Source organism: Octopus sinensis, linkage group LG11 (assembly GCF_006345805.1).
Source record: "Octopus sinensis linkage group LG11, ASM634580v1, whole genome shotgun sequence".
Classification (NCBI taxonomy): domain Eukaryota; kingdom Metazoa; phylum Mollusca; class Cephalopoda; order Octopoda; family Octopodidae; genus Octopus; species Octopus sinensis.
In genome coordinates, this window is record NC_043007.1 from 28,863,100 (window position 1) to 28,877,999 (window position 14,900).

The 14,900-nt window shown below is 37.0% G+C and overlaps 1 protein-coding gene across 2 annotated transcripts in view; it reads right to left on the reverse strand.

Moving 5' to 3' along the window:
• The window catches only part of LOC115217301 (lipoxygenase homology domain-containing protein 1-like), a 308,929-nt gene that overhangs the window by 92,231 nt on the left and 201,798 nt on the right, over positions 1-14,900 (reverse strand). The window contains exons 1-2 of one of the 2 annotated variants that reach the window (XM_036507275.1): positions 1,248-1,478; positions 761-1,158 (exon numbers count right to left, since the gene is read on the reverse strand). In XM_036507275.1, coding sequence (XP_036363168.1) covers positions 761-845 — 85 coding nt within the window. In that variant the 5' untranslated portion in view covers positions 846-1,158; positions 1,248-1,478. Of the gene's footprint in view, positions 1-760; positions 1,159-1,247; positions 1,479-14,900 lie in introns of those variants that run through there. The other variant, XM_036507273.1, reaches the window with a different exon arrangement.

Below are 14,900 nucleotides of genomic sequence, written 5' to 3' on the forward strand. Positions count from 1 at the left end.
TGACTGGTGACGAGAAATGGGTTCTCTATAAAAATGTCAAGCAGCAAAGACAGTGGGTAGGGGAAGGAGAAACACTGGCACCCCAGGCTAAAGAAGGTCTTCATCCATGTAAGGTGTTGTTATCTGTTTGGTGGGATATGAAAGGTTTAGTCCACTTTGAACTTTTAAAGCCAGACCAAATGATAACATAGGAGATCTATTGTGAGCAGCTTGAGTGGCTTAAGTCAATGCTAGAAGAAAAATGACCATCTTTGGTTTCAAGACGAAAGGTGTTCTTCCATTAGGATAATGCTTGGCCACATACAGCGAGGATGACATCCCAAAGGCTGGAGCAGTTTGAATGGGAAACGATGCCCCACCCACTATATTCACCAGACATTGAACCCATCTGGTTATCATTTATATCGCAGTTTTCAAAATCATTAGGACGGAAAAAATATGAATTCTGTAGATGAGGTCAGAACAGTATGGAAGGAGTATTTTTCATTATGGCCAAGTGAATTCTGGAAGAGAGGCCTTGCAAGTCTACCAGATAGATGGAAGAGATTGTAGAAAATGAAGGAGAGTATATTTTAGATTAAAAAAGATCTTTGTTTAACTTAATTTTGAAAAATAAAAGAAGTATAAAAAAACACATTATTTATGGGATGACCATGTATATATGTATATGTGTGTGTGTGTGTGTGTGTGTAATGACCTTTATAATTTTGAAGAAATTAATTAGACTGTAACGATGAAATAAATTCAATGAAAAACTTACTGTTTTCAGGTTTTTTTTTCACCGTGTTTCCTTCCTCCAAAATCTCTTTGATCAAACCATCTCTTTCATCTGCTGCTAACCACATGTTGCATGGAAAAACTTGCTCAAGACTTGTTAAAGTCTAATGAATAACCACTTGGTCCAAAGTCAATCTAGAGATAAGCTGGAATTATCATGACTAATTATAATTCTATCAACAAGGGCCACTTTCCTCAAAAGCAATATATTGAATAAAGTCTGTTTTTATCTCGTTTCAAGTTTTACCGTTTTTGGATCCGGTTCTTGCAGCTGCTTGTTTGTATTTGAGTCTTTGTCGAAGATAAACAGAAATACATTGAAACCAGTGCCAACATGTCTTCTGTTTGTCTTGTAGTGACAACTGATGGTGAGTGGACAATCTGGAAGAATAAAAGACATTACCGAGAAACGGAATCAATAGTTTTGCTTATGAAAGAACATTTGTTGCGAAGAAAGGAGATTGACAAACCTGGAAGTTGGCTTTGTTGTTTCCAATAAACAAGACTTAGAAAAACTATTCCAGTTCATAAAAGAACAACAAGAATAACAAGCTAATTGTTCGAAAACTATTCCTTTGAGGTCTGAATAACTAAGGTTGGTGGAAACACATCGGTAGGAAGGCTGGAAATAAGAGATTCATGATGGTTCTCAAGGAAAGAATAACTTGAAGAAGGATAATGAAATAAATGCATCACTGAAAAGAACAGTCGAAAGATAAGTATTTATTATTCTGACGATATAAAAAGGCTGACATAGTTTCATCTTGTCCCCTTTGTTGGACCCCACCTCCCTTCCCTGTTTCACCCTTCTCAGCCCTACTCACTAGGAAGAAATGAAAAGAAGAAGTTGGTCTGTTACATTCATTTTCAGCTATTTTTGACAAACATTGCTTGCTCTCCACCACCCGTCTTATTGTTTACATAACAAAGGACACCCCAGCTAACACAAATATGTTAAAGACTCTATTAAATGTGTGTGTGTGTGTGTGCGTAGGCGCATATAGCAGTATACGTTGGATGGCTTTGTCTTAGTGTGCGTATAAACACATAAACACGCATGCCCCAGCAAGTCTGCACAAAGCTTTTGAATGAAAGAACACACACCTATATGTATGCACCACCCCATGCACACCCATACACTTTCTCTCTCTCTCACACACACACATTTACAGTAACCTGGAAATTTCTCAAATCATTCCTTATAAGTTTCCCTTTTCTGATCTTCCAGAAACATAATATGGAGTAAGAGTTGGGGAGTTGCTCATCTTAGAATAAATAGAATAAAACTCTACAATACATATTGAGCACTTTTTTTATACCTTCTAATTTTTATAATTACTTGCACCATAATGTAATAAACACATGTGAGTATGCGACTGTATTTATTTCAAACACATCAGGTCAAAAGCAGTATTATTATTATTATTATTATTATTATTATTATTATTATTATTATTATTAATTATCAAAATTTTCCATGAAGATTGTGTTCCAATTTATTTTCAGTTTAGAAGTAAAGATGACGAATAAAAAAGATAACAAATAAAAAAGATAATGAATAAAATGTGTGTTTATCCAGAGTTTCACTCTGACTTGGCTAAACCTATTGATGATACCCTTAATGAAGGGAGACAAGAGGTGACATTTTGTTGAGAGAATTTGCTGCCCTCAAAGACATCAATTATCACAACCAAAGGTTTATTACATTCAAAGATGAAATTCCTGCAGTCATGCAAAGCAAGAACTGGTCAAGCCAAGTTTATAGATAGAAGAATACACCACAATGAGATCAAACTTAAAACCATGGGGCATATCTACAGCCAATATTACATGCAAAACCAAAACCATTTGTACAATGGTTTTCATGAAGCAACACTTAAAGAGTCCAGTTTATGAATGTAGCAAAACTGATGATACATAAGTTATATAAGAAGAGAGAAACTGCACACACAACCAATAGACTGTTTATATAATTCGAGAACAATGTATGAGGGAAAGTGTGTAAGGGATAGGAGAGGGGGTGACATCAAGCTTTATAAACAGACACCAGATGGCACCGTAAATGACTATTTGTTATCAATTTAGGATGTTTTTCGTTGGATTAACAGATAAAAAAATAGAAACAGTAAAATCTGCAAAATACATTATCAGTGATGCACAGTGCATACATGCACACATCAAACCACACAACAACAACAACAACAATACACACACACACATATTACCTTCATCTTTTCTGTCCTCTTTCCACTGCATAAGAGGTATTGTCCACTCAATGCTGACCAATTCTCTTTCACCATTGACCTTTATCCAGGGCAAACACAGCAACCTAATTAAATCTTATATTACATCTAGCTAAATCATCCTTAAAATGGTGACATGTATGTCTTTTGCGACAAGATAAAAATGCTAAGTATGTGGCCAATGGTAGACTTGATGTATCTTAGCCAGAATCAGTTTTTTCTTTGTTATAAAAAAAATCCTTTCAGCTGAGAAAGTTTACATTTATGGAATTAGCTGACCCTTATTTTGAGAAAGTGAACAAAAGTAGACATAGAGCAATGTCCAGTGTCTAATTCTCTTGATAATGTGTGTTTGAGTGCAAGCATACAGATGCACATACACACAAGGACGCAAACGAAGACACACATCCATACATAACAGACACACGTACATAGTCACACAAACCCACACACAGACACAATCAAACATACACACACATTAACATGAACACAAACACATGCATACATACACATACACATGCACACACATGCACACAAGCAAACAAACAAAAAGAATGCAGCTTCAATGCTGGACAGAGTCAACGACCATTGAAGAGGTTGCAAGAAGCAACGAAAATTTTAGGAAATATAAAGAAGTAAATGAGTGGAAATTGAACAGGTGCGGTGAGTGTGTTAATTAATAAGGCATTAAAACAGAATGACTCTCCCCAAACACAATAATATATATATATATAGAAGGAGAGAGAGAGAGAGATCACGAGAGAGGGGGGTGTGCATTTCCATGTATATATTGGTATACTTAATAAAAGGACTAGAAAGACAAGGTGATAACCAGATTTCAAATGAAGAACTCAGTTCTTGGTCCATGTAAAAGGTGTGACATAAATATATTTCACACTGTATCCTAACAACATTGCAACTTTTAGAAGTACAAACAGAAACAAACTGTGACTTTGTTAGAGTACATGACTAAAGCTTTTTTCATGTCAAAAAAGCTGATACAGAGCGAAGGGGACATCTTACAGAGACAAAATTACTTGTTAGAAACAGCAGCTCATACAATATATTCTGCTCTGTTACTTTTATGTAATGATTGTGTAGTGGTGTTGGTAGAAAAAGAGACAACTTTTATTATAGCCAATAAAGCACCTTCCCTACATCATGGAGAAATGTGACTTCTTAACTCTAAGAAAGCAGCCTGCCTGGGAAATTGGTTATTTAACCTTATTGTGGAAAGGAGATATTATTATGGTTAAATCATGGGTTTTCTATCTGTGACCACAAAAAGAGATTAATTTAACTAGTTTCAGTATTTATTACAGCCTCATCAGAGATTGTAAACTTATTTTCTGCCCACAGAATGAATATTATTTATAATTGAAAGAAACTCACACAGAACTAAGTTGCCCTACAAAATGTTTTAAAAAATTAATTGAAATACTGCACTGAGGTTAAAACAAAAAAATTTTTTTAAACAAAATATGAAACTTTTAGAATGTGAGACCAGTGTGTAGCCATATTGAGGTTTTCACAAAAACTCAGGCTCATGAGATTTATCGTACACTTTAAATTATTTGACAGAAATCAGTAGTTTGATGTATTAGGATTTAATATTTTGTTTAGTCTCAAGTCAGTCCAAATCCAGTAGGCCCATAATCAAAGTTGTTCCAACTGTGGCCATCCAATCTGTTATTCAGACACAATGTATCTATAACCAGATCATCTAATGTGTCCTTCATTTTGTAAGATGGCAGGGTGTGATTTGATGGAAATTTGACTGCTATTCCCAGCAAGCTGTATAAAGTATATCTGGTATATATTTCATTGTTATTTAGCTCTAATCAGTCATTCAGCAGAACTATAATATTCCAACCATGACCATCTTGCAAAGATTTCCTTATCAATTCACTGTTCAAATGGTATTATTACTTACTAGAACATTGAATATTCAGAACTCAGTAAGAATTCCACATCTAAACTATTGGAGAGATGAGATTCTGTTGTGTCTAATTCTAGTTTTGGTTTTGATTGCACACAAAAGATTCACTTTGTATTTTAATATCTCTTTCCTAATCCTCTTCCTCAATCTGTCTCTCTGTCTCTCCTTTCTCATCTACATCTAAAATCAGGCTCCTTTTATGCCAAAAGAATGATTGAACAACCAGTGGTAGATGTTTAAATAAAGATTAATTAAAAATTTAGTGATTATAAGAATAGAGATGGCATGTTCAATCCGAACTTGACACACAAAGACATCAACATATGGAAAGAAAATTGCTTCCATCTTTATTAGTCTAAAAATACTCCCCATGAAGGTGGTCTACTGGCTAGAATAACTTAGCATAGGAAGTTAGTGAAGTTGCTTAAATTAATGACTTTGAAAAAGAGAAAAAAACCTGGCTTGAGAAGAGGAGGGAAAACAATTCGTGTATGGTTCTATTTTCTTCCAAAGCCTTGAGTCAACATTTACAAGCAGTGTCTAGCTAGTTGTTATTATTATTACTATCATTATTATTATTACTATGAAAATTACTATTAAAAACATAACATTGCCTCAAATAAGCACACAATACGACCTAGCTGAGTTTGCAAAGATTTCCTTCAAGTATGTACAGCTTGTTATCAACACATGAAATCATAACAGTCATTTATTCGATGTTTGTTTTGTATTTCTCATGGAAGTATGACATAAAATATATAAACACTTCTCTAATCAAGTAGATTGGTAGGGCATCAGTGACAGCTTCAGTCTCATAGGGGTGCATAGAAAGGGTTACTGTTCTGACTTAATTCATTAAATGTCCTGTCTCCCAAACTCAATTCTTTTGCTCCTTAGTGTGTCTTGTCTTTCAGACAACACTAAACATATCTTACAATTCTTTCAGTCCACAATAGTTATCTCTGGAATTCAATCTTTGGCCATAGTTTTCCTCCATACATTTGTGAAAAAGATGGCCAAACTGATCATTAACCACATCAAAGTCATCAGGGTGGGAGGAGAGTGATCGACCAATTTCTGCTTGCATCACCAGACCAGAGAAATAAAAGATTGTCAGAAACACTTACTACTTCTCCCAATTGGATCAGTACCTAAGTGACCTTCTTTACACCCTGGCAGAGGTGCATCAGTCAGCCCACAGATGCATTGCTTAAGCTTCCATACCTGTGACTTTGGATCACTGTCTGGTAAAGTAAAGAAAGCCAAAATTTCAAAGTCACGCTTGAAATTGTCTTTATAAAATTTTATATATAAAGATAGAAATAAAATCATCATCATCATCGTTGTTTTCACATCTGCTTTGCCCTGCTTGCATTATTCTTTCATGCCATCCATACACTTGTTCACACAGATGCACATTCATTCTTGCTTACCCATACACTTGCAAATATATGGTTAAATACAAATATACACAGACATAAGTATATACATCTACTCATTCAATCTCCATATGTGTTTCAACAGAATGCTTATATTCAGGGCAATCCATGTATTAACAGATATATACACACATTCATCCTCTAATGTGTGCCTGTCCAAATACATATATGTTCATACATACAGATAAAGGGATATGCTAACTTATACACTCGTTTGTAAGTATATACCTCATACAGGCACACAGACATATACATACATACATACACACATTCATGCACATACATATCCATACACCTATATATATATATATATATATGTGCGTCTATAGATAGACAAATATATATACATACACACACAAATATACATGTATGTGTGTGTGTGTGTGTACATACACATACATCTGCACAATTGTCACAAAAAGACTCCAGGAATTTGCATCCAAGAGGTAAGGTGGAGAGGAACTTCAGGCAAAACACATAGGTATCTTCTGGGAAGGTAACAGTGATAGAGTAGATGGTATGGGCATACTTCTTGTAGAGAAATGGGTGGATAAGGTCATAGAGGAAGTCAGAGTGTGCGAATGAGTAGTTAAGCTCAGGCTAGTCTTGCAGAATAGTATAGCTACAATTATATCTGCCTATGCCCCACAAGCAGGCCTACCAAATGAACAGAAGGAGCACTTTTATGATATTCTTCTGCAGGCTACCTCAAAGACGAGTGACAATGATCTCATCTTCATGGCTGGGGATTTCAATGGGCATGTTGGATGGCAGCCTGGTATCTTCCATGGTGTTCATGGGGGTCAGGGAATTGGTTCCCAAAACAAAAAGAGGGAACAAGGCTATTGGATTTCTGTGATGTAAATAACCTTTTGATCAGCGACACCAACTTCAGGAAGCCAGCCAGTCACCTGATAACCTATCAGTCAGGTGACTCTGTTAGCCAGATTGATTTCATTCTCACCTGACAGCGGGATGCATGGTTGCTCTTAAATGAAAAGACCTTCCCTGGTGAAGAATGTACCTCTCCCTACAGGATAGACTAGCCATTAGAAACTTTGGACTCCAGGTTGGAAGGATGCCAAGAAGCAGACCAATCTGGGAAAGAAAGATTTGGAAGTTTAAGGACCCTTCAATATGATCAGGGATTTAGGGACATCCTAATTGAGAAATTTGATGAGAGGGAGGGGAGCTACAAACTTGACATAGAGGGCAGCTATGAATTCATGCGAGACAGCTTGCTGAGTGCCACAGACCAAATCTGTGGTTGGTGCAAAGTCCCTTCCAGACTTAGGGTAATGTGGTGGTGGGACAATACTGTACAAGGCCATTAGAGTAAAGAAACAGGCCTGGAAGAAGCTTGGAGATGCCATTATGAAACACTGCTGAATGTGGAGAACGAATGGGAGGAGGAGGAGGAGTCTGCCAAATGTTGACCCAATTGTGGGACCAGCTACCTGAATTGACAGTACCTTGGTAGATAAAGTAATTAAGGATATGAAGACAGGGAAAGCCCTGTGGCCCATCGGGAATGACCACTGAGATGCTGAAAAAAATATCTGGTGGTTAAACTGTACTTTGTGACAGCAGGTTGAGTGATCCTTAACCATCTGCTTGTTTGCTGACAGCCAATAAAATATCAGTGAGTTATATTTAACCAAAATTTTCTTGATATTGGTTGGATGATTTGAAAATTTGCTGATATAATTTATGGTTTCATTAACTTTTATTGCATGGGTAAAATAATCGATTAGAGAGATTTAGGTAGGATCACATCCTAAATACTTACTATAAATAGATTTGTGTTCAATGGAATTGACAGATTAAGACCTTTGGAAAAGCCAGTTGGCTCTTTCCTGAATTGATCAAAAGCATGGGGGATGAAAATGGTCATGGTTAATGGATCATCTTCCCTATAGAAACCCTCTAAAAGTTTGGATGTGTTTTAAAAATTCATTGTGAGTTTTTAAATTTTTTTTTTAGGTAGAAATGTTTTAACTAAAATGGAACAATGTTGCTGGCCTCTGATTGTTTGACATCAGACATCACGGAGAAATCAAGTTTGTTATAAATAGATTTCATAAAGATACTCTGAAATATTTTGACTGCATTTTAATAAATTCCAAATATTTTGCTTTTACAGGAGCTATCAAGGAATTAGCAAAAAATGGCGACTCTTTGCTAAACATAAAATCTGTATCATTACACACACAGAGTCCACTGTGTAAAGTGGTTGGCATTAAGAAGGGTGTCCAGCTGTAAAAACTTTAGCTGATAGTGGAGTTTGGTGCAGTCTCAAGGCTTACCTGCTCCTGTCAACTCATGCCAGCATGGAAAACTGGCCATTAACTGATGATGATGATGATGGTGCAATTTGAAACTTAAATTGCATGACAAATGACCAATATTGAAAACTTCATGTCTATTCCCTTTTGTGTTGTTACTAAAATGTACAGAGGATCAGGCTGTAACTAAATATCTTATACACAGTTTCTCACGTTTTGTTTTATTTTCTGTGTGTGTATGTGTGTGTGTATGTACAATTGTATATAGAAGCATATTTTCAGGTTAATTTAGGGAATAAATGAGGTCATCAGATCAGTCTCCTAACTCAAGTCCCTCGAGCAACCAAAGAATGGTGGTGCTAGGACACTACCTCTTTCTCACCATCACTTAAGTAGTCACATGTCAATGTTAAACTTTGGTGCCTTTTGTCCAAAGTAGATTTTTCTCTGCAAGTCCCTCACTCAAGATATCATTTATCCATCTAAATCTCAGCTCTCCGATTTCACAATACGAAAACTTAATATCATTTCCGTGGTTGAGAGTGGATTTCCTTCTGATAAACAGTTTCTACCGACATTGGGCAATTATATAAATTAAGTCAAGTCTTTAAAATTTACAATGATAACCATAATGACAATGATGATGATGATGGTGGTGGTGGTGGTGATAGTGCTGGTGATGATGACGGTGGTGAAAGTAGTGATGATGCTGATGATGTTGATCGTTATGCTCTTGTATACAGTGGTGTTTATAGTGCTGCTGGTTACTGCAAGGGTGATATGGTGATGATGGCTAAAGAAGTGATGGTGTGAAAATGATGTTGGTGATGGTTATGACAATAATGATAATGGTGGTGATGATGCTGAATATATTCCAGAGAAACAGATTAAATGAATTAGTGAGAGAGGAGGAGGAGGAGGAGGAGGGGAGAAATAAGGGATCAATGATCAACACATTAAACTATTTTGTCTTCAGAGCTGTTTCATAAGACAAGCAGGAGGTCAGTATTAAATGGGGCACAATGAAACTATAACAAGCTTGCCTTGTTACAAAGTGTTCTAAATGGGCAAAACTGGGATCAATTCACATTGGAACCAACTTAGTATCTGGGAGGTTGCCTAGCCCCAGATCAGCCCTGATTTAACAGACCTATGATCACATATGTTCCACCTATGACCATCATGTTTTAATGAGTAAATAGGCCTACATTAAATAGCATGCTCCTTGAGGAAGATTTCACTGCTATTTCTATCTGCAAAGTGACCACACAAAGACTGCTTCACCAGTTTGTCAGTCTTTAAACCATAAGACTGAAGGTCTGTATGGAAATGTGGATCCTACTAGAAATCTATCTCAAATCGCATGCTACTGTATTAAAAAGGAGAGGCACATTGGATAAGGAATCCAAGATATATTATGCCTAAATAAAAGATGGAATAATCACAGCTATATGTCTATAATATTGTAGGTTGACTGGATCAAGGCTGATCTGGAGACAATCACCAACAAAACATCCCTTTATGTTAGATAACATTGTCCTTGGATATATTTGAAGAGAGGATGATCTGCTGGGAGAGAACTGACTTGCGTGTAAATAACAGTAACAAAACCAAGTTGCAGACTCTCCTCTCAGTAACCTGAATAGAGTCGGACCCCCCCCCCACCCTTACACAACATTAGGACAGACTCCCGTGGTATGATAACAATCTAAAGAAGACAACTTTATTATACTATCTATTCCTGTTATTCCAAAGACTGACAGTCAAAAATATCACCAGACCTCTGGCTTACATTTTCTACAGGAAAAGTGCATGCGTGCGTGTGTGTGTGCGTGTGTGTGTGTGTGTGCATGTGTGCGTGCGTGTGTGTGTGCGTGTGTGTGTGTGCATGTGTGTGTGGTGGCAGATAGAATCCAAGGAAGCACTTAATGGTGAGTTTCAGTAAAATAAGATAAATACCACAAGAAGTGAAAACCATTTTCTCTTCATGAAATATTTATCTTATTTTACGAATTATACTCTGAGTAATTTAACTAATTACTGTTGTTGCTCTTTCATTTCATTATTATTATTGTTATTATTATTATTATTCAAATACTGCTGAGGTTGACTTTGCCTTTTATCCTTTAAGGGTCAATAAAATAAGTACCAGGTGGACACTGGGGGTCAATGAAATGGACTCATCCTCCCACAAGCTGCCCTTGTGGCAAAAATTTGAAATACTAATTCTTCTTCTTCTTCTTCTTCTTCTTCTTATTATTATTATTATTACTCTAATTATTACCGTAATGTTTCAGAAGTTGTTGTGTTTCTGAAATATCCTTCCTGTGGGATAGTTCTGTCTGAAATATCTACTTTGACTTTGTATCCCTTTTCTCTCTTCTATTCATTCCTATTCCCACACCTCACTACTTCTAACTCGGATAATTACAGCTTCTCACTTGTCTTCAATTTAACATCTATTTCGGATTTATTATCCAACATCTAAGAAAAACTTGGATAATTGTAATGAATTTTTTGGTGGTCTGTGGTGGTGATGCCGGACACATTCTACAGAAGCCTAGCTTCCTCACAGAGTCTGGCTTTTCCTAACTAAACATTTGTTTACAGTTGATAATCCTAATTCCAACAAATATATCATCATGTATCTCTGTGCTTCTCTGAAGAACGGCATTGGACAGGGATATTTAGAAGACAATACATTGATAGCAACTGCAGACAAGGACAGAATGTTAGCTTCTACTTTATCTTACAGAACAAAAACTTCCATCTCTTCAGATTTATTTCCATTCAACCCTGGTCACACACACACTTGACAATTTTTACATCTGAAGTTCTCCATGTTACTATGATTGAAACAACATCAAACTTACGCTCAGCAGTAGATGATAAAGTAAACAGTGTGTGAGTGTGAGTGTGTGTGTGTGTGTGTGTGTGTGTGTGTGTGTATGTATATATATATATATACAGGAGTTCAGCAAAAATTTATATTCTGATGAATATGGTACTTAAGTTGAGGCACCAGAATTTAGTACGGTATTATCCATACAATTTCAAAGGAAGGTGATTAAATATACACTCACACACACACAGATATATTAGTAGCCATCATAGTATATGCATACCACTGGCAGACTGAGAATGCAAGCTTCATATGTTGGGCAGTATGTGTAAGTATACTTGAGACTGAGTTTCTTAATTGCCCAAATGGCTCGTTAGAAGTAGTTGATTGCTTTTGTTACCTAGGGAGGTGTCTGCTCTGAAAGTATAGCTGCTAGAGTAAGGACTGGTTGGAAAGAGTTCAGAGACCTACTACCCCTGCTGAGATAGCAAAGATCTTCCCTAAAAGTGAAGGGCAGATTGTATGATGCTTGGGTTAGAACTGTAATGCTGCATGGTTGTGAGACATGAGCCTCGAATGCAGAGGACTTGAGATAGAAATGAATTGAACATTGGATGTGTAATGTGTGTGTGTGTGTGAAAGTTTGTAGAAAGGTGCTAATTGAAAAACTGGGTGTAAGAGAAGTCAGATGTTGTGATAAAGAAAGAAGAATGAAATGGGATGGCCATGTGATGCGTATGAATGAGGACAGCTGCATAAAGAAGTGCCACTCACTTAATGTGGCTGGAAGGAGAGGGCCAGGAAGGCATGGGATGAGCCTGATGGATTAGATGACAAAGGATCTGGATCCCTGGTAATATGAGGTTCTCAAAAAGATTTGCCCTCCTCAGCAAAACTGAGTCAAGATAGAGCCATATTTTGGGTTTCCCAGCCCTTAAAGTCACTCCCACTCCCCTCATGCACTATGTCTACCCCTTCCCCCTCCCTCCCTCTTTTCCTTTCCCTCCCCAACAACAGTGCCATCTTTACTACTCCTGCTACTTGTATACCCCATCATCCTCCCCTTAATCTCACCAGTCTCTCCACCTCCCCAAACCACTTACTCAGCCACTGTTATTCAGTTTGTGCCTTGTGGGGCCACCTGGGTACCTTTTCACCATATCTAAGTCTTGCAGCTCCTACTGATCATTTCCCCCTATTTCCCATGCAGATCCCACCATAAGTACCTGCTCTGCCCCCATCCCCTCATCCCCGAGCATGAAGCTGACCCACCTCCCACCCCAGAGTCTTTAGTCTTGTGAACTGCATGGTGACCTCAATAGTGCAGGCAGCAAGTTAAAAACAGCAGCCAGTTCTCAATGTAAAGTGGTTGGAGTAAAGAAGGGCGTCCAGCTGCAAAATTCATATGAACCTGTAGCCATTCCTTGCCTTAATTCGAACCTGGAGTGTTTGTTTTTGAATTAGGAAAGTTTCCATAACCAAAAAACTGGATTTTTCAAATTTAGGGTTGACATCATAAAAAAACTAACCAATAATGCCCAACACATTGTATTCATTGACTGACACCAATAAAAACAGTTGTTGATTGCTAATCAGTGAAGCTTTGATCAAACTATATGCAGTTTGTCTAAAGAGCTTGACAGGCTGACAGTCTCTACGTCAAGAGCTTGACAATATGAGTAGCAAAGAAGAATGGCCAGCAAATTCTTACACTTGGCAGAGTTTCCATAGTTGCAACCATCAAAATACTGTGCTGTAAAAGGAACTGGCTACCCCGACATTAGGTGAGTCATCTCCTTCACAAGCATATTTGGTTTCTCTTTTAACAGTCTACCTCTATAATCAGAAATCTCTGATAATACTTTGTTTTCTTTCCTTGGAACGGTTGCATTCCATTAAAGCTTTTATCAATAAAACCAATGATAGATGAAAAATGAATGACTATTTTCCTCAATCATCCAACATTTATCTCATTAATATGACAAAATCACTTTCATATCATAGTTAAAAGTTTTAGTATATGATGATGTGGTACTTATTTTATCAATATATAAGAATAAAAAGTAGAATTGATAATGGCAAAATAGGAATTCAGAATGTAAAAAGACTAAATACAAGGCATCCTCACTGTCGTTTCACATATTGCCCTCATACCAATGGACAGTCAGTCTTACTTTTTATTTTCTACATTATTTATAAAGACAGTTGGTGGGTGTTTAAATATTTTCTTTAGCAATGTCTAAGCTTACTCCATTGTTCACTGCCATGCAACACAAAATATGGGTTCAAACTCTAAATGATAGTCAAATAGCAACCAAATCTCTCTGAAATCACAAACTCCTCTCCGAGAAAAGGAGATATTTGATAATGCAAATATATTTTCTGTGCATGTGAGAATAAAATGAGATAGCATGTGTAGAACAGCACAGATCACTGAATAACCTGCTGGATCAGGGTTGACCTAGGGTTAAATAACAACAACTTCTGGTATACCCAATACAAATCTGGCATGGTAACCATGACAACTAAATATACTGACATCAATGCCCATTCCTTTGAGCTGGTGCATAAACAGTGAGGAAAAAGTGGAATAGCGAAAGTTTCAGATTTGAAAAAGAAATTCCACGTCCAAGAGTTCCTGATGAGTTTTAATTAGTGACGAAGGATTTCGATCAGCTTATTTTATATTTTCACTGGTTGTGTGAGAGTGTGTGTGTGTGTATACATCCATGTATGCAGGTATGTGTGTGAGTGCATGTATGTGTGTGAGTGTATATATGTGTATGCAATTTCTAACCTATCTAGGAGGGCATTAACTCTAAATAAGAACTGTCTTGTACTCTAACAAGTCATCCAAGCCATGCTAACATGGGAAAATGGGTTAAAAACGATGATCTAAATGTAGGGTGTTATAAATTTCGTATGCTATACGTAGCTATCTGATATCTTCTACTTAATGATCCTCATTATCATCAGGGTTGTGTAGAAAGCGATGGGAATTTATTAGATCAGTCTGGGTCTTTCTTCCATTACTCACTCCTTTGTTAACCTCATCATCTTGCTGTTTCTATTCAGTATCATCATCAACAACTGTCATCTAGCTGCCTACTCACCTCCCTCTCTCTTAGCTTTTACTCTTCTTTCTCTCACCTCCCTCTCTCTTAGCTTTTACTCTTCTTTCTCTCACCTCCCTCTCTCTTAGCTTCTACTCTTCTTTCTCTCATCTCCCTCTCTCTTAGCTTCTACTCTTCTTTCTCTCACCTCCCTCTCTCTTAGCTTCTACTCTTCTTTCTCTCACCTCCCTCTCTCTTAGCTTCTACTCTTCTTTCTCTCACCTCCCTCTCTCTTAGCTTTTGCTCTTCTTTCTCTCACCTC